This window comes from Staurois parvus, unplaced genomic scaffold (assembly GCF_062004578.1).
Source record: "Staurois parvus isolate SC_StPar_1 unplaced genomic scaffold, SC_StPar_1.0 ptg001079l, whole genome shotgun sequence".
Classification (NCBI taxonomy): domain Eukaryota; kingdom Metazoa; phylum Chordata; class Amphibia; order Anura; family Ranidae; genus Staurois; species Staurois parvus.
The window spans coordinates 24332-42124 of NW_028318875.1; the positions used below are offsets into that span (position 1 = coordinate 24332).

Here is a 17793-nt window from a genome sequence, read left to right on the forward strand (position 1 = left end):
TAAAACCTGGAGGCTGATTGGTTAGTATGCACAGCTGCACCATTTTTAGTAAATCAACCCCCATAGTGTGACCTGGCCTTGTGCTGGGTGTGTATGGACTGTAGATCCTCATAGAGGGGTCACCTCCACTCCTACCAAGGGGGACAGAAATATACGACTGCCTAGTCTAGGTGATAAATTTAATACATAATCCACAAGGAGACCTTTCTCGGGGCTACAGTTCCTCTGGGCTCCACAAGGTGGTGATCTCACTTCTACCCACACAGGAAGTCTCTATGGAAGACAGGAAGTGATGTCAAGTACAAAATGGAAGTCATGTCAAGTATTAATAGGAAGTTCCCGATGAGAGGTCAGGAGGAAGTAGAAAGGAGACATTGGTGAAAGTGGCAGCAGAGGAGGTAATAAGATCTTAGTTCCTATTTAGACCCAGTAACCTCGTCCGTCCTCTTCCTCCATCTTCACGTCTGTCCTCTTCCTCCATCGTCACATCTGTCCTCTTCCTCCACCATCACATCCGTCCTCTTCCTCCACCATCACATCCGTCCTCTTCCTCCACCGTCGTGTCCGTTCTCTTCCTCCATCATCACGTCCATCCTCTTTCTCCACTGTCACGTTCGTCCTCTTCCTCCACCGTCATGTCCGTCCTCTTCCTCCACCGTCACGTCCGTCCTCTTCCTCCACCATCACGTCCGTCCTCTTCCTCCACCGTCACGTCCGTCCTCTTCCTCCACCGTCACTTCCGTCCTCTTCCTCCACCGTCATGCCCGTCCTCTTCCTCCATGGTCACTGTGACGTCTTTTATCTCCAGCAGATGATGATACACACATATATAGTGTGGGAACTCAGATTAACCTCTTCAGGGGCAGAATATTCCCCCACTTACCGGGCCGAAACATTCTCTTCATTTTGGAGATGTCTCACCCTTCTCACCTTAGCAGTCTCTTGGAACAAAGGATGAGATTCAGATTTGGGTTGTACTGAAATTTAACCACAATTTCCAGGATCCGAATTTTGGTTGAATTTTTAGTTGATTAGTTTTTGTGCTCACCCATAATTCCCTGCACAACTTGTAACCCTGGTCACCAGCCTCAAAGCAGCCAATAATAAGGGGAAGGAGGTACTCTGCCCCTTACTATAAGAAGGGGTCTGAGATCAGCCAATAATTAAGGAGGTGGATAACCCCACCCCTCTCTATAAAAAGGGGTCTGAGATCAGCCAATAATTAAGGAGGAGGAGGCTAACCCCACCTCTTACTATAAGAAGGGGTCTGAGATCATCTAATAATTGAGGAGGAGGTGGATAACCCTGCCCTTTACTTTAAGAAGGGGTCTGAGATCAGCCAATAAATGAGGAGGTGGATAACCTCACCTCACCCCTCTCTATAAGAAGGGGCTGAGATCAGCCAATAATTAAGGAGGAGATGGATAACACCACCCGTTAATATAAGAAAGGGTCTAAGACCAGCCAATAATTAAAGAGGAGGTGGGTAACCCCACCCCTTATTATAAGAAAGTGTCTGAGATCAGACAATAATTAAATAGGAGGTGGATAACCCAACCCCTTACCACAAGAAGGGGTCTGAGATCAGCCAATAGTGGGGGGATAACCCTGCCTTTTACTATAAGAAGGGGTCTGAAATCAGCTAATATTGGGGGGAGGAGGTGGATAACCCCGCCCCTTACTATAAGAGAGGGTTTGAAATTAGCCAATAATGGGAGAACGGGTAAATAACCCCAAGGTAGATAACCCCACCCCTTACCATAAGAAGGGGTCTGAGAACAGCCAATATTGGGGGAATGAGGTGGATAACCCCGCTCCCTCTATAAAATAGAGTGTGGGATCATCCAGAGTTTTAGGGCGTTGGATCTGGTGATCGTGCGTAGACATGGAGAGCTCCTTCATAGGAACAGATGATTGGCAAACGGTGTTTCAGTTCTGTGTGTTGCGTTTGTTATTTCCAACCTACGTACTGTATATACGTCCATGGGAAATGGTTTTGATATCAGAATCATGGCTGCCGCTGCCAACAAGATTTGGGGGTAGGTATAATGGCTAAATTCCATGGCGTGGGGTAAGTATTGTAGTATAGAAGGAGAAAGAAGAGGGATGGAGAAAAGACAAGAAGGGAAAAGAAAGGAGAGAAAAAGGGGTATGTAACAGTCCATTAGAACAAGTCCGGTTCGGAGTGAGGTTAGAAGGTCAAACGTGGTATGTCAAAGCTGTGTTGCCAAATCTTCAGGAATGTATTATAAATATCATTTAATATAGTTACGTTTCCTTGTGCCTTTGTACCAGCAACCCTGTTTTTAGTTAAGTCTCAGCTTGAGGAGGACATTTTCATGATTTCACCATAGTTTGCTTAGTTGCCTTAAAATATGAGTAGTCTGAGTTTGTTGGTGTTTGGCCACCATTTCTGTAGACTTGTGTAGTAAGGTCTCCAATGGTTCTTCACCCAGATTGCATGAGAGCACAGTATTAATCAGGGTATACACTCGTATCCAGCATATATTCTCTCGAAGGCAGGTCCACCATATGTGTGTCATGGGGCCCAACTAGAAACTTGGGGGGGTAAGTAGGTATACTTTTAGATAGATGGGCCAGGGTGTAGCACCAGTGGAGAAGCATTTTATATGAATAGTGAAGCGGAAGTACGTTTTTCAATCTTTGAGGTCTCGCTGACCAACTATCCATCCAGTCTTGGTCTATCAACGTAGAACCAGGTTCTTCAGTGTCCACCAGATCCAATGCCCTAAAACTCTGGATGATCTCACACTCTGTTTTATTGAGAGGGGCGGGGTTATCTACCTCATACATTGGGTTTGGTATGCAATGTTGTTTCACGTGTGGAACTTATTGAGAGATGATTGGATGAAGGAAATTAGGCCAGATGAATGGTGATAAGTATTGCCCCGATTTGCGAATGAGGAAAGTGAGAATGTTGATTTCATTAGGCAGTAGACACAATATAACAATTGAACGTAGCAGAGAAATTCGGTATGTGGGATTTTGAAAGAGTCTCGAAGTTATGTCATTCTGAGAATCTCCAAAGTCATTGGAGAGCCACCAATTGAATTGGTGAGGGTTGTTCTTGCCTTGGGGGAAATGTGACCAGCGCAGTAGAGAGGGGAAGGGGGAGGGGGAGGTGAAAGCAATCTGCCAGAACATTTCCAAAACTCTAAAATGTAAGGAAGAGGGGGTATAACTGTTATAACTGGACCCATAACCCAATCTACATGTGCCAGTCACTACTAGGGTCTGCCCACATATAAACCCCTTTTATTCCTATCCTAGTATTTTACAGTCCGGATAATTCTCCACCATCTATCTAGAGAAACCGGCATAGTTCACATGACCACATCACTGAGAATGGAGGAGGACCGGAGTCACATGATCGAGAGGATACTAAACCTCACCCTGGAGATCATCTACCTGCTGACCGGAGAGGTGAGGAGGATTCTGGGAGGTCACATGACATCACTCTCATCTCTATTAATAAAACACGGACCTGACTGGAGAGGTGAGGATGATTCTGGGAGGTCACATGACATAACTCTCATCTCTATTAATACAACACAGACCTGACCGGAGACGTGAGGAGGATTCTGGGAGGTCACATGACATCACTCTCATCTCTATTAATAAAACCCAGACCTGACTGGAGAGGTGAGGAGGATTCTGGGAGGTCACATGATGTCACTCTCATCTCTAATAATAAAACACAGACCTGACCGGAGACGTGAGGAGGATTCTGGGAGGTCACATGACATCACTCTCATCTCTATTAATAAAACATAGACCTGATCGGAGAGGTGAGAAGGATTCTGGGAGTCTAACATGATATTCCTATTGGTTCCTCAATACAGAGATTTCCTCTTCTGAAGTCAGGTGATCATATGACCATCACAGTGCCTCCATGTGACTCCCTAAACCCTGAGAGACACAACATGGAGAAGATTCTAGAAGTCACCAAGAAGATGATGGAGCTGCTGACAGGAGAGGTGAGCGGTGCCGGGAATTCTGGGACATTCTCCAGTAACAGACAAGGGATGTGTCTGGATGGTGACTGTACCATTGTGTGTGTCAGGTTCCTATAAGGTGTCAGGGTGTCACTGTCTATTTCTCCATGGAGGAGTGGGAGTATTTAGAAGGACACAAGGACCTCTACAAGGACGTCATGATGGACAATCAGCCGCCCCTCACATCACCGGGTAAGAGGAGACTTTATTGGAAAGGAGAGAGCAGTACGGAGGTTCCACCTAGATCCCCCATCATCTGATAAACACATAGAAACAATGGATTCAGTCAGTGTGTGTTTATTACAGATGGATCCAGTCATGGGAACCCACCAGAGAGACGTCCCCATCCTCTGTATTCCCGGGATTCCACACAGGGAGGTCACACCATCCCTCACCATCATCAGGTAGATGGATCCAGTCATGGGAACCCACCACAGAGATGTCCCCGTCCTCTGTATTCCTGGGATTCCACACAGGAAGATCACACCATCCCTCATCATCATCAGGTAGATGGATCCAGTCATGGGAACCCACCAGAGAGATGTTCCCATCCTCTGTATTCCTGGGATTCCACACAGGAAGGTCACACCATCCCTTACTATGATCAGGTAGATGATGAACAATCACTGGTAATTATTACTCATACACAAGCATGTTTGTTACAATAAATGGTTTATTATATATTTAGAATAGAAACCTCAGGGATTTTAACATTATTCTTAAAGAAGAGTATAAAGAGGAGGACGAGGATTATGGAGTGATGAAGTTTTCAGAAGGACACAAGGATCTCTATAAAGATGCTATGATGGAGCCAAATGAGAGATGTCCCCGTCCTCTGTATTCCCGGAATTCCACACAGGAAGATCACACCATCCCTCACCATTATCAGGTAGGTGATTGACAATCTCTAGTAGTTATACTTTATACACGGCATGTTTGTTACAATGAATGTTTTATTATATATCTAGAGTGGAAACCTCAGGGATGATCATATTGTTCCTAAGGAAGAGTATAAAGAGGAGGATGAGGAGTATGGAGTGATGGAGGAGCTTTCAGGAGGGCACAATGATATGATAAAGCCACCTAATATGAGAAACCCACCAGAGAGATGTCCCCGTCCTCTGTATTCCTGGGATTCCACACAGGAAGATCACACCATCCCTCGCCATCATCAGGTAGATGGATCCAGTCATGGGAACCCACCAGAGAGATGTCCCCATCCTCTGTATTCCCAGGATTCCACACAGGAAGGTCACACCATCCCTCACCATCATCAGGTCGGTGGAGTTGAGGGTCGGGAACATAAAGTGATGGAACACTCTGACATGTGGAGACGATGTGTGGACTCTACAAGATGAGATGTTCTATGTGATCTCACATCATAAATCCTTCTATGTTACAGATGTTATTTTCTGCCATTCTGTTGGTTTAGGGTGAAGATCTGATGAACATGAAAGTTGAGGGTGAAGTAGAAGAGACGTATGTGAGGGATGATCAGCAATATACGGAGGAGGCTGGAATGAGGAGGACATTCATAGAGGAGGACACTCCTACAGCGATCAGCACAGGTGACCAGAATATATTCTTCTCTTATCTCTGCTCTGTTACCGCCCCCCCAGCCCCCATTGGTTCCTGCTCCTCTGACAAGGCGGTGTAAATGTAGAAGTGATCTGGGAGGACCAAAGGCCCTTTGACTGAAGAGGGGAGGAGTTCCAGCTGGTTGGGACATCCACAGAGAACATCTGCTCCCTCCTATCTCCCTGATCCAGATGGAATCTTGATGGAAGTGAACTAACCCTCTCCTATCTATTGATGATGTTTTTCTATTTTTCCAGGACCCGCCATGGAGAAACCCTCAAAGGATTGTCTCACTTTATCTCCAGGTTGTAAAATGGAAGATGAGGACATCCCAGGAGATTGTGCCGGAGAAAAGACAATGAGCTCCACTATGGATGGTGGACTTCCCAGTGTGGAGAGACCATGGAGTCCCTCTGACTCTGAGAAACCTCGTACTGTGGGGGATGGGGCCGGGGTTCAGGGGGAGCAGATATATTCCTGTCCTGACTATGGGGAAAGTTTTACAACACATCAGAAATCCCACACACGTGAGGAGCTTCATGCCTGTCCTGAGTGCGGAAAATGTTTTCTTCATAAATCAGTACTGTTCAGACATCAACGATCTCACACAGGGGAGAAGCCTTTTTCCTGCCCTGAGTGCGGAAAAAGTTTTTCACAGAAGTCCCATCTTTCCAGACACCAGAGGATGCACACGGGTGAGAAGCCCTATTCCTGTTCTGAGTGCTGGAAATGCTTTTCGGATAAGACCAGCCTTGTCAGACATCAGAGATTGCACACGGGGGAGAAGTTATATTCCTGCCCTGAGTGCAGAAAATGTTTTTCACAGGGGAGCCATCTTTCCAGACATCAGAGACTACACACGGGGGAGAGGCCATTTTCCTGTCCCGAGTGCGGGAAATGTTATACACGGAAATCAGAAGTTGTCAAACATCAAAGATCTCACACGGGGGAAAAGCCATATTCCTGCCCTAAGTGCGGGAAATGTTTCTCACAGAAGTCTTGTCTTAACAAACATCAGAAACTCCACAAAACCCTTGAGGTGCATTAGTGTCCTGAGTGCGGGAAATGTCTTCTCTATGGATGATATGTTGCCGCAGACCAGAGATCTCACTGGGAAGAAGCACACCTTGATATACACCTCAGAAAACACGTGGCTGAGCACTCCTCTGATCTTTATAATGGAAGAAACACTCTATAAGGAGATCAGAGATCACTAAAGACTTCAAAGTTGTGCCTGGCTTCCTCTGCTAGGAGGGGGGGGGGGGGTCACTGCTGGTTGGGTCCCTCTAGCAGTGTAGTCTGATCTCCCCTGACCTTGAGCAGAAGCTTCCATGGAGGACATCATGGTGAGAGAGAAGGAGGGAGGGGTCACTGCTGGTTGGGTCCCACTAGCAGTGTAGTTTGATCTCCCCTGACCTTCAGCAGAAGCTTCCATGGAGGACATCATGGTGAGAGAGAAGGAGGGGTGGTCAATGCTGGTTGGGTCCCTCTAGCAGTGTAGTCTGATCTCCCCTGACCTTCAGCAGAAGCTTCCATGGAGGACATCATGGTGAAAGAGAAGGAGAGGGGTCACTGCTGGTTGGGTCCTTCTAGCAGTGGAGTCTGATCTCCCCTGACCTTCAGCAGAAGCTTCCATGGAGGACACCATGGTGAGAGAGAAGGGGGGGGGGTCACTGCTGTTCTGGTCCCTCTAGCAGTGTAGTCTGATCTCCCCTGACCTTCAGCAGAAGCTTCCATGGAGGACATCATGGTGAGAGAGAAGGGGGGGTGTCACTGCTGGTTGGGTCCCTCTAGCAGTGTAGTTTGATCTCCCCTGACCTTCAGCAGAAGCTTCCATGAAGGCCATCATGGTGAGAGAGAAGGAAGGGGGGGGGCACTGCTGGTTGGGTCCCTCTAGCAGTGTAGTCTGATCTCCCCTGACCTTCAGCAGAAGCTTCCATGAAGGACATCATGGTGAGAGAGAAGGAGGGGGGGGGGCACTGCTGGTTGGGTCCCTCTAGCAGTGTAGTCTGAGCTCCCCTGACCTTCAGCAGAAGCTTCCATGGAGGACATCATGGTGAGAGAGAAGGAGGGGGGGTCACTGCTGTTCTGGTCCCTCTAGCAGTGTAGTCTGATCTTTCCTGACCTTCAGCAGAAGCTTCCATGGAGGACATCATGGTGAGAGAGAAGGAGGGGGGGGTCACTACTGGTTGGGTCCCTCTAGCAGTGTAGTCTGATCTCCCCTGACCTTCAGCAGAAGCTTCCATGGAGGACATCATGGTGAGAGAGAAGGAGGGGGGGTCACTACTGGTTGAGTCCCTCTAGCAGTGTAGTCTGATCTCCCCTGACCTTCAGCAGAAGCTTCATAGGAAGACATCATGGTGAGAGAAGAGCTAGATATTGCTCCTGGACAAACTAAAGAGGAATGACAAGGCTGATCATTTCAGTGCAACAGTTTTCAGCTTGCACAGGCAGCTTCATTTGCTTGGAGAGTGCCACCTGCCTGTGAAACGTTGGAAATATGACCTTTTATGACATTCTCAGATGTAAGAATTCATATTTATTAGGTACAAATGCAAATATTTTTAAGTATGAAACAAAGACAAAATATTTATATTCTTAAAATCATGTTTTATAAATAGATTTATAAAAGTCTGCCTTCAGATCTGCATTACTAAATGGCTCCATAGTTAGTCGGGCTGAAAAAAGTCCATGAAGTTCAGCCAGTAACAGAAATCCTCCACATACAGAGCCCTGCACCCACGGTTCATCCAGAGGAAGGCAAAGAAAACCCCTAGAAAGCTTGGACTGATTTCCTCTGACGGGAAAAAATATTCTTCCTGATCCCCTAAGCCAGGGGTCTCCTTCTGTGATGGGGACACTCATGTCAGGGGTGACTCTGATGGGGACTCTCGTGTAGAAGGGTACTTTGATAGGGACTGTCATGCAAGAGGGTAATCTGAGGAGGACACTGATGTGAGGAGTGACCCTAATGGGACTCTCATTTAAGGGGTGACTCTGATCGGGACTCTCATGGAAGGGGTGACCTTGATGGGGACCCTCATGGAAGTGGTGACTGACGGGGGCTGTCATGTAAGGAGTGACCTTGATGGGGACTCTAATGGAAGGGGTGACCCTCATAGGAACTCTCATGGAAGGGGTGACTCTGACGGGGACTCTCATGTTAGGGGTGACCCTGATGGGGACTTTCATGGAAGGGGTAACTCTGATGGGGGCTGTCATGTAAGGAGTGACCTTGATGGCGACTCTCATGTAAGGGCTGACTCTGATGGGGACTCTCATGGAAGGGGTGACTCTAAGGGGGGCTGTCATGTAAGGAGTGACCTTGATTGGGACTCTCATGGAAGGGCTGACCCTGATGGGGACTCTCACGGAAGGGGTGACTCTGATGGGGATTCTTATGTAAGGAGTGACCCTTATGGGGACTCTCATGGAAGGGGTGACTCTGATGGTGACTCTCATGTAAGGGGTGACCCTGATGGGGACTCTCATGTAAGGCCATAGTTTGGAGACCCCTGCCCTGAGGCCACCGAATATTCCCGGGATCCACATTCTCTGGTGTTATTCATTATAAATGTTATTAGTTCTATTCGTGGATTTTGGAATGCATCCTCTCGCCCCCCTACCCCCTTCCCAAAGGCCTATCCTGATAGTCTCCCCCTCCATGCCTGATGAAGGCAGATATACTTACTCAAGTCTCTCTCTCTCTCTGGGTTTGGTGTGGGAGACCGTTGATCCAGAGCTGTGATGGCACCCCGAGACCACCAGTTCCTTGCCACCTCCATGTGATCACGCAGTCCTGAGAAGATCCCACCAGCAACCATTAACCAACTGCCATCCTGAGGAGATCCCACAAGCAACCATCAACCAACCGCCATCCTGAATCAACCAACCACCATCCTGAGAGGATCCCACCAGCAACCATCAACAAACCGCTGTCCTAAGAGGATCCTGACAGCAACCATCAACCAACCACCATCCTAAGAAGATTCCACTAGCAACCATCAACCAACTGTCATCCTGAGGAGATCCCACCAGCAACCATCAACCAATGGCCATCCTGAGAGGATCCCACCAGCAACTAACCACCATCCTGAGAGGATCCTGCCAGCAACCATCAACCAATCACTGTCCTGAGAGGATCCTGCCAGCAACCATCAACCAACCACCATCCTAAGAAGATTCCACTTGCAACCATCAACCAACTGTCATCCTGAGGAAATCCAATTAGCAACCATCAACCAATGGCCATCCTGAGAGGATCCCACCAGAAACCAACCACCATCCTGAGAGGATCCCGCCAGCAACTATCAACTAATCACTGTCCTGAGAGGATCCTGCCAGCAACTATCAACCAACCGCCATCATGAAAGGATCCCCCCAGCAACCAACCGCTGTCCTGAGAAGATCCCGCCAGCAACCATCAACCAACCACCATCCTGAAAGTATCCCCCTAGCAGCCATCAACCAAATGCTGTCCTGAGAACATCCCACCAGCAACCATCACCCAACCACTGTCCTGAGAGGATCCCACCAGCAACCATCACCCAACCACTGTCCTGAGAGGATCCCACCAGCAACCATCAACCAACCGCTGTCCTGAAAGGATCCCCCTGCAACTATCAACCAATCGCTGTCCTGAGAAGATCCTGCCCATAACTATCAACCAACTGCTGTTCTGAAAGGATCCCCCTGCAATTATAAACCAATTGCTGTCCTGAGAAGATCCCGCCCATAACTATCAACCAACTGCTGTCCTGAGAGGGTCCCCAGGCAGCCATTAACCAACCGCTGTCCTGAGAGAATCCCCCTAGCAACCATCAACCAATTGCTGTCCTGGGAAGATCCCATTGGCAGCCATCAACTAACCACTGTCTTGATAGGATCCCACCAGCAACCATCCAGTTGGAACTATCCATGTCTCACAGTCAGGGACGTGGACACCCTACAAAGGACCTCTTCAGGAAGTAGATAGAAAAGGAGATGACCCAGGCTGGTGATGTCAAGTGACCGGGGGGGACGTGGACACCCTACAAAGGACCACTTCAGGAAGTAGATAGAAAAGGAGATGACCCAGGCTGGTGATGTCATGTGACCGGGGGGAAGTGGACACCCTACAAAGGACCTCTTCAGGAAGTAGATAGAAAAGGAGATGACCCAGGCTGGTAATGTCATGTGACCGGGGGGACGTGGACACCCTACAAAGGACCTCTTCAGAAAGTAGATAGAAAAGGAGATGGCCGAGGATGGTGATGTCATGTGACCGGAGGGACGTGGACACCCTACAAAGGACCTCTTCAGGAAGTAGATAGAAAAGGAGATGACCCAGGCTGGTGATGTCATGTGACCGGGGGGAAGTGGACACCCTACAAAGGACCTCTTCAGGAAGTAGATAGAAAAGGAGATGACCCAGGCTGGTGATGTCATGTGACCGGGGGGAAGTGGACACCCTACAAAGGACCTCTTCAGGAAGTAGATAGAAAAGGAGATGACCCAGGCTGGTGATGTCATGTGACCGGGGGGAAGTGGACACCCTACAAAGGACCTCTTGAGGAAGTAGATAGAAAATGAGATGACCCAGGCTTGTGATGTCATCTGACCCGGTCTTCAGGTAAGGTAAAAAGAGCAGATGGTGAAAAGCCAAGACTTTGGGTGACAATTAGCATGGGAGGGGGTTTGGAGCAGCATTTTCTCTAGGAAAGATAAGTGGTTCAGTTTTTCTTCTAGGCCTTCTATTTCCATCTCAACGAGACTGTAAAAGTTTCAAATTAAAGATAAACTCCAGACTTGGGATGAGCGGAGTGTTTGGCATGAATGTGAGTTCAGACTGAACACTCGCAATCGTCCCAATGCCAAAAGTTTTGGTGTGGGCGAATGTGACATCTTCTTGGTGTCAATGATTCCTAAAGAAGCAGGAGGTGCTTGCCAACTATTTGCCTATTCTGGTCGTGAATCCCCAACCATGTAAGGAAAGGAGTGTAGAGAGGGGGTGACATAATTGCCTAAATATGGCCATGTGGTCACATTTGGGCAATGATATCGCTATCCCCATCCCTTCACTTAATTTGCCAATGTCATCTTGGGGAGCTGTCATTCGCCAAGTGGTGTCTTCTCTTTCGGCAGACATTGGGCATCATGATTGATATGGGTCATCATCGTTTTTTTTTCAGTAAAGTTTCAAAAACTGTTTGTGTTTTTATTTACACTTTACTTTTTTTGTTAATAAATAGAGGTACTATGTACCGTTACTCATTTACATGGGGGCATTATCTTGGCGCACCTTCCCGTAGACCCCACCATAAGCACTGGGCCAGGGTTGAGGGGATGAGGCCCTTGTCTTCATCATTATGTGGACAAGGGGCTTTGCCAGGGGGGTCCCTGTTGGCAAGACGTCCCCTATGTTGAAGGCATTAGCCTGGTATGGTTCAGGAGTAAGAGGGGCACATGCTTGTCCCTCCATTCCTGGCCTGCCAAACTGAATGGTCTGCTTGGATAGGTTATCCAGTATTGGGGAGGACCTCACAGTGTTTTTTTTATAACATTTATAAGACCCTCATCTAGGATAAGGGTCTGGTATAGATGAAGAAAATCCCTGCCCATGTACAAAAAAAATTGCCAGGAAATAGGGGAGCTAGCGTGTCTCCCCGAACCATCCCAGGGCACATTGCCTCAGCTTTACCCCCTGGTATAGCACATTGTCCTCATGTTGGTGAAGACAAGGGCCTTTTTCCCACCACCCTGGCTGGTGGTTGTGGGGGTCTGCTGGCAGAGGGCAAGGTCCTCTTTCCCACATCACTGGTTGGTGGCTGTGGGGGTCTGCTGACAGAGGGCAAGGGCCTCTTCCCCACAACCCTGGCCAGTGGTCGTGGGGGTCTGCTGGCAGAGGGCAAAGGCCTCTTCCCCACCATCCTGGCCGGTGGTTGTGAGGGTCTGCTGACAGAGGGCAAGGGCCTCTTCCCTACCATCCTGGTCAGTGGTTGCGAGGGTCTGCTGGCAGAGGGCAAGGGCCTCTTCCCCACCATCCTGGCCGGTGGTCGTGAGGGACTGCTGATAGAGGGCAAGGGCCTCTTCCCCACATCCCTGGTCAGTGGTTGTGGGGGTCTTCTGAGAAGGCAAGGGCCTCTTCCCTATAACTATGGTCAGTGATTGTGAGGGTCTGCTGACAGAGGGCAAGGGCCTCTTCCCCACATCCCTGGTCAGTGGTTGTGGGGGTCTGCTGAGAAGGCAAGGGCCTCTTCCCTATAACTATGGTCAGTGATCATGGGGATCTGCTGGCAGAGGGCAATGGCCTCTTCCCCACCACCCTGCTCTATGGTTGATGGTGTCTGCTGGCAGAGGACAAGGGGCCTCTTCCCCACCACCCTGGCCGGTGCTCGTGGGGGTCTGCTGACAGAGGGCAAAGGCCTCTTCCCCACATCCCTGGTCGGTGGCTGTGGTGGTCTGCTGGCAGAGGGCACGGGCCTTTTCCTTATAACCCTGGCCTGTAGTTGTGGGGATCTGCTGGCAGATGGAAACCCTGGTCAGTGGTCATGAGGGTCTGCTGGCAGAGGGCAAGGGCCTCTTCCCCACCACCCTGCTTGGATGGTTGTTGGTGTCTGTTGGCAGAGGGCAAGGGCCTCTTCCCCACCACCCTGCTGTATGGTTGATGGTGTCTGCTGGCAGAGGGCAAGGGCCTCTTTCCTCGTTTGGCAGTTTTTGGGGTCTGCTGGCAGAGGACAAGGGCCTCTTCCCCACCACCCTGCTCAATGGCTGTTGGTGTCTTCTGGCAAAGGGAAAGGGCCTCTTCCCCACCACCTTGCTCTATGGTTGATGGTGTCTGCTGGCAGAGGGCAAGGGCCTCTTCCCCACCACCCTGCTCTATGGTTGTTGGTGTCTGCTGGCAGAGGGCAAGGGCCTCTTCCCCACCACCCTGCTCTGTGGTTGTTGGTGTCTGCTGGCAGAGGGCAAGGGCCTCTTCCCCACCACCCTGCTCTGTGGTTGTTGGTGTCTGCTGGCAGAGGGCAAGGGCCTCTTCCCCACCACCCTGCTCTGTGGTTGATGGCGTCTGTTGGCAGAGGGCAAGAGCCTCTTCCCCACCACCCTGCTCCGTGGTTGATGGCATCTGTTGGCAGAGGGCAAGGGCCTCTTCCCCACCACCCTGCTCCGTGGTTGATGGCGTCTGTTAGCAGAGGGCAAGGGCCTCTTCCCCACCAACCTGCTCTATGGTTGATGGCGTCTGTTCGCAGAGGGCAAGGACCTCTTCCCCACCAACCTGCTCTATGGTTGATGGCGTCTGTTCGCAGAGGGCAAGGACCTCTTCCCCACCACCCTGCTTGGATGGTTGTTGGTGTCTGTTGGCAGAGGGCAAGGGCCTCTTCCCCACCACCCTGCTGTATGGTTGATGGTGTCTGCTGGCAGAGGGCAACGGCCTCTTCCCCACCACTCTGGTCGGTGGTTGTTGGTGTCTGCTGCTACTCTTCTCATCAACTCAAAAACGATCCATGATTTTGAATGTATATTTATTGCATATACATACACACATATTTTATCCCCCCCAAAAAAAAAAATTGCTCATATATTTGCATTTTTTTAAAAAATTAAACATACATCTGAAATTTACCATTTGCAGCCAGCAGGTGGCATAACTACTCACAACAAATGGCACCGCTCCGGGATCCCATGGGGAAGCTGGTGCTCAGGCTGACCAGGTCTCCACTAACACTTGACATGCAAAATCCAAAAAGAGGAAACATCCAGCAGCTCAGCTTCATCCTGTGTGGACGATATTTATTGGCTACGAGGCGACTACAACATCGAACCTGTTACGTGTTTCAGCCTCACGCTTGTACAGCCGAAACGCATAAAATCATCGATGTATCAAAAGTCCCCATTTTTCAGGTCTCTTTTTTTGGTATATGTTGTATTCACCTTGTAACCAATAAACTTTGTCACAGCTTGATGACACCGAGCTGCCGGCTGGATTGGCACAACTACTGCACTGAGCTAGTCTTCCTATGCAGTCTGATCTCCCCTGCTCTGCCACAAGCAAAATCAAGCTCTTCTCTAACCATGATGTCCTTCATGGAGGCTTCTGCTGAAGGTCAGGGGAGATCAGACTACACTGCTAGAGGGACCCAACCAGCAGTGACCACCCCCCCCCCCCATTCCTTCTCTCTCACCATGATGTCCTCCATGAAAGCTTCTGCTGAAAGTCAGGAGAGATCAGACTACCTTGCTAGAGGGACCCAACCAGCAGTGACTCCCCCCCTCCTTCTCTCTCACCATGATGTCCTCTATGGAAGCTTCTGCTGAAGGTCAGGAGAGATCAGACTACACTGCTAGAGTGACCCAACCAGCAGTGACTCCCCCCCCCCCCCCTCACCATGATGTCCTCCATGGAAGCTTCTCCTGAAGGGCAGGGGAGATCAGACTACACGGCTAGAGGAACCCAACCAGCAGTGACCCCCCTCCTTACGAATGTCGATGTTTTTAGTAAATTCTCTTTTCCTTGGGAAGTGTTTCTTGCATTCATTAAGAGTGGAGGAGCAATCAGCCATCAAGGTGTACTTCTTCCCAGTGTGAGCCCAAACATGATTCATATCAAGACATTTCCCGCACTAAGGACAGTACATGCGCCCATATGAGTCCTTTGTGAAAACAGTTTCCCGCATTCAGGATAGGAATACAGCTTCTCCCCGCCTGGCTTTTCTGATGTTCCGTGGAAAGCACTTCTCTCACTTAGCACAGGAATACGGCTTCTCACCCTTGTGAGATCTTTGATGCGCTTCCAGGTTTGATTTATAAAGAAAACATTTCCCGCACTCAGGGCAGGAATGAACCTTCTCCCCCGTGTGCGATCTCCGATGCACAGCAAGACGATATTTCAGCGAAAAAGATTCTCCGCACTCCTGGCAGGTAAAAAAGGAATCTGGCTTCTCCCCCGTGTGGGATCTTTCATGTCTGACAAGTTGCGGTTTCCTTTGAAAACATTTTCCGCACTCAGAGCAAGGATACGGCTTTTCCTCCGCGTGAGACCTCTGATGCTTGGTGAGATTAGACTTGCGCAAAAAAAACTTCCCACACGCGAGGCAGGAATACGGCTTCTCCCCCGTGTGAGATCTTTCATGTTTGGCAAGCTGCGGTTTCTTTCGAAAACATTTCCCGCACTCAGAGCAGGAATACGGCTTTTCCCCCGTGTGAGACCTCTGATGCTTAGTGAGATGAGATTTACATAAAAAACATTTCCCGCACTCAGAGCAAGCATATGGCCTCTCCCCTGTGTGAGACCTCTGATGCACAACCAAATTACATTTATCTAAGTAACTTTTCCCGCACTCAGAGCAGGAATACAGCTTTTCCTTTGCATGAGCCACCTGATGCCTAGCAAGATGGGAATGCGTCATGAAATGTTTCCCACACTTAGAGCAGGAGTATGGCTTCACCCCCGTGTGGGACCGCTGATGTATGGAAAGTTGTGCTTTCAGTTGATAACGTTTTCCGCACTCGGAGCAGGAAAACGGCCCCTCGCCCCCTGCGTGAGTTTTTTGATGTATGACAAGAGTCGATTTCCACGAATAACATTTCCCGCACTCGGGGCAGCAATACGGTTTCTCCCCCGTGTGGGCCCTCAGATGCGCATTGAGATTCAGTTTAGACACAAAACATTTCCCGCACTCGGAGCAGGAATGCGGTTTTTCACCCGTGTGGTATTTCAGATGCACATTGAGGTTGGTTTTATGAGTAAAACATTTCCCGCACTCAGGGCACGTATATGACTTTGGCTTTGTTCCTTTGTGAGTCCTCTCGTGTTTAGTAAGATCTGATTTACACACAAAACATTTCCCGCACTGAGAGCAGGAATATAGCCTCTGGCCTGTGTGGCGTAGCTTATGTTCAGTAAGATGGGACTTCTGTAAGAAACTTTTCCCGCACTCAGAACAGGAATACTTTTTCTCCTCGTGACACTTCTGATGCCTCATCAGTTTAAATTTCTGAGGAAAACATTTCCCACACTCGGGGCAGGAATGAAGCCCCTTGCCCGGGTGCGATCTCTGGTGTACGACGAGCTGTTTTTTATAGCGAAAAGATTCCCCGCACTCGGGGCAGGAGTATATCATCTCCTCGCCGATGTGCCTTCTCAGATGTGCAGAAAGACTGGACTTCTGTGAAAAATAGATCCCGCACTTAGCGCAGGAATACGGCTTTTCTCCCGTGTGGGACCTCTGATGCAAGACCAGATCTGACTTACTGAGAAAACATTTCCTGCACTCGGGACAGGAATAAATCTTCTTGCCCGTGTGCGATCTCTGATGTACAGCGAGACGGTATTTATGTAGGAAAGTTTCCCCGCACGCGGGACAGGAATGTCGCTTTTCATCTGCGGGAGTACGAGGGTGCTCAGAGTCACAGGGACCCAATGGTCTCTCCACACTGGGAAGTCCACCATCCATAGTGAAGCTCATTGTCTTTTCTCCGGCACATGAAACCCCGGCCCCATCCCCCACAGTATGAGGTTGCTCAGAGTCAGAGGGATCCCATGGTCTCTCCACACGGGGAAGTCCACCATCCATAGTGGAGCTCATTGTCTTTTCTCCGGCACAATCTCCTGGGATGTCCTCATCTTCTATTTTACAACCTGAAGGTAAAGTGAGATGATCCTTTGAGGGTTTCTCCATGGCGGGTCCTGGAAAAATAGAAAAACATCATCAATAGATAGGAGAGGGTTAGTTCACTTCCATCAAGATTCCATCTGGATCAGGGAGATAGGAGGGAGCAGATGTTCTCTGTGGATGTCCCAACTAGCTGGGACTCCTCCCCTCTTCAGTCAAAGGGCCTTTGGTCCTCCCAGATCACTTCTACATTTACACCGCCTTGTCAGAGGAACAGGAACCAATGGGGGCTGGGGGGGCGGTAACAGAGCAGAGAAAAGAGAAGAATATATTCTGGTCACCTATGCTGATCTCTGTAGGAGTGTCCTCCTCTATGAATGTCCTCCTCATTCCAGCCTCCTCCGTATATTGCTGATCATCCCTCACATACGTCTCTTCTACTTCACCCTCAACTTTCATGTTCATCAGATCTTCACCCTAAACCAACAGAATGGCAGAAAATAACATCTGTAACATAGAAGGATTTATGATGTGAACATAGAACATCTCATCTTGTAGAGTCCACACATCGTCTCCACATGTCAGAGTGTTCCATCACTTTATGTTCCCGA

General features: G+C 49.2%; 3 protein-coding genes across 7 annotated transcripts in view; 2 read left to right on the plus strand and 1 right to left on the minus strand.

Moving 5' to 3' along the window:
* Nucleotides 1–295: 295 nt before the first annotated feature.
* LOC149440459 (uncharacterized) overlaps nt 296–17793 on the plus strand; it is a 200408-nt gene continuing 182910 nt past the window's right edge. The window contains exons 1-4 of the mRNA XM_089658510.1: nt 296–398; nt 3330–3444; nt 3864–3998; nt 4085–4208. Coding sequence (XP_089514636.1) covers nt 3349–3444; nt 3864–3998; nt 4085–4208 — 355 coding nt within the window. The 5' untranslated portion in view covers nt 296–398; nt 3330–3348. The remainder of the gene's footprint in view (nt 399–3329; nt 3445–3863; nt 3999–4084; nt 4209–17793) is intronic.
* Nucleotides 4652–8225, plus strand: LOC149440460 (uncharacterized). The gene is made up of 4 exons (XM_089658580.1): nt 4652–4905; nt 4985–5191; nt 5449–5584; nt 5852–8225. Exons 1-4 carry the CDS (start codon nt 4777–4779, stop codon nt 6640–6642), a joined length of 1263 nt encoding a protein of 420 aa, XP_089514706.1. The 5' UTR covers nt 4652–4776; the 3' UTR covers nt 6643–8225.
* The window catches only part of LOC149440461 (uncharacterized), a 60714-nt gene continuing 56996 nt past the window's right edge, over nt 14076–17793 (minus strand). For all 5 annotated transcript variants that reach the window (XM_089658515.1, XM_089658519.1, XM_089658516.1 and 2 more), the window contains 2 exons: nt 17524–17659; nt 14076–17256 (listed from right to left, as the gene is read on the minus strand). In XM_089658515.1, the coding sequence (XP_089514641.1) occupies nt 15308–17256; nt 17524–17659 (2085 nt within the window). In that variant the 3' untranslated portion in view covers nt 14076–15307. The remainder of the gene's footprint in view (nt 17257–17523; nt 17660–17793) is intronic.

Excerpts from the sequence above, each read along its gene's own strand:
- LOC149440460 (XM_089658580.1), top strand. The coding sequence starts at position 4,777 with ATGAAGTTTTCAGAAGGACACAAGGATCTCTATAAAGATGCTATGATG. Across the intron at positions 4,906-4,984 it reads CCATCCCTCACCATTATCAG|AGTGGAAACCTCAGGGATGA; the intron begins GTAGGTGATTGA and ends TTATATATCTAG. Across the intron at positions 5,192-5,448 it reads CCATCCCTCGCCATCATCAG|GGTGAAGATCTGATGAACAT; the intron begins GTAGATGGATCC and ends CTGTTGGTTTAG.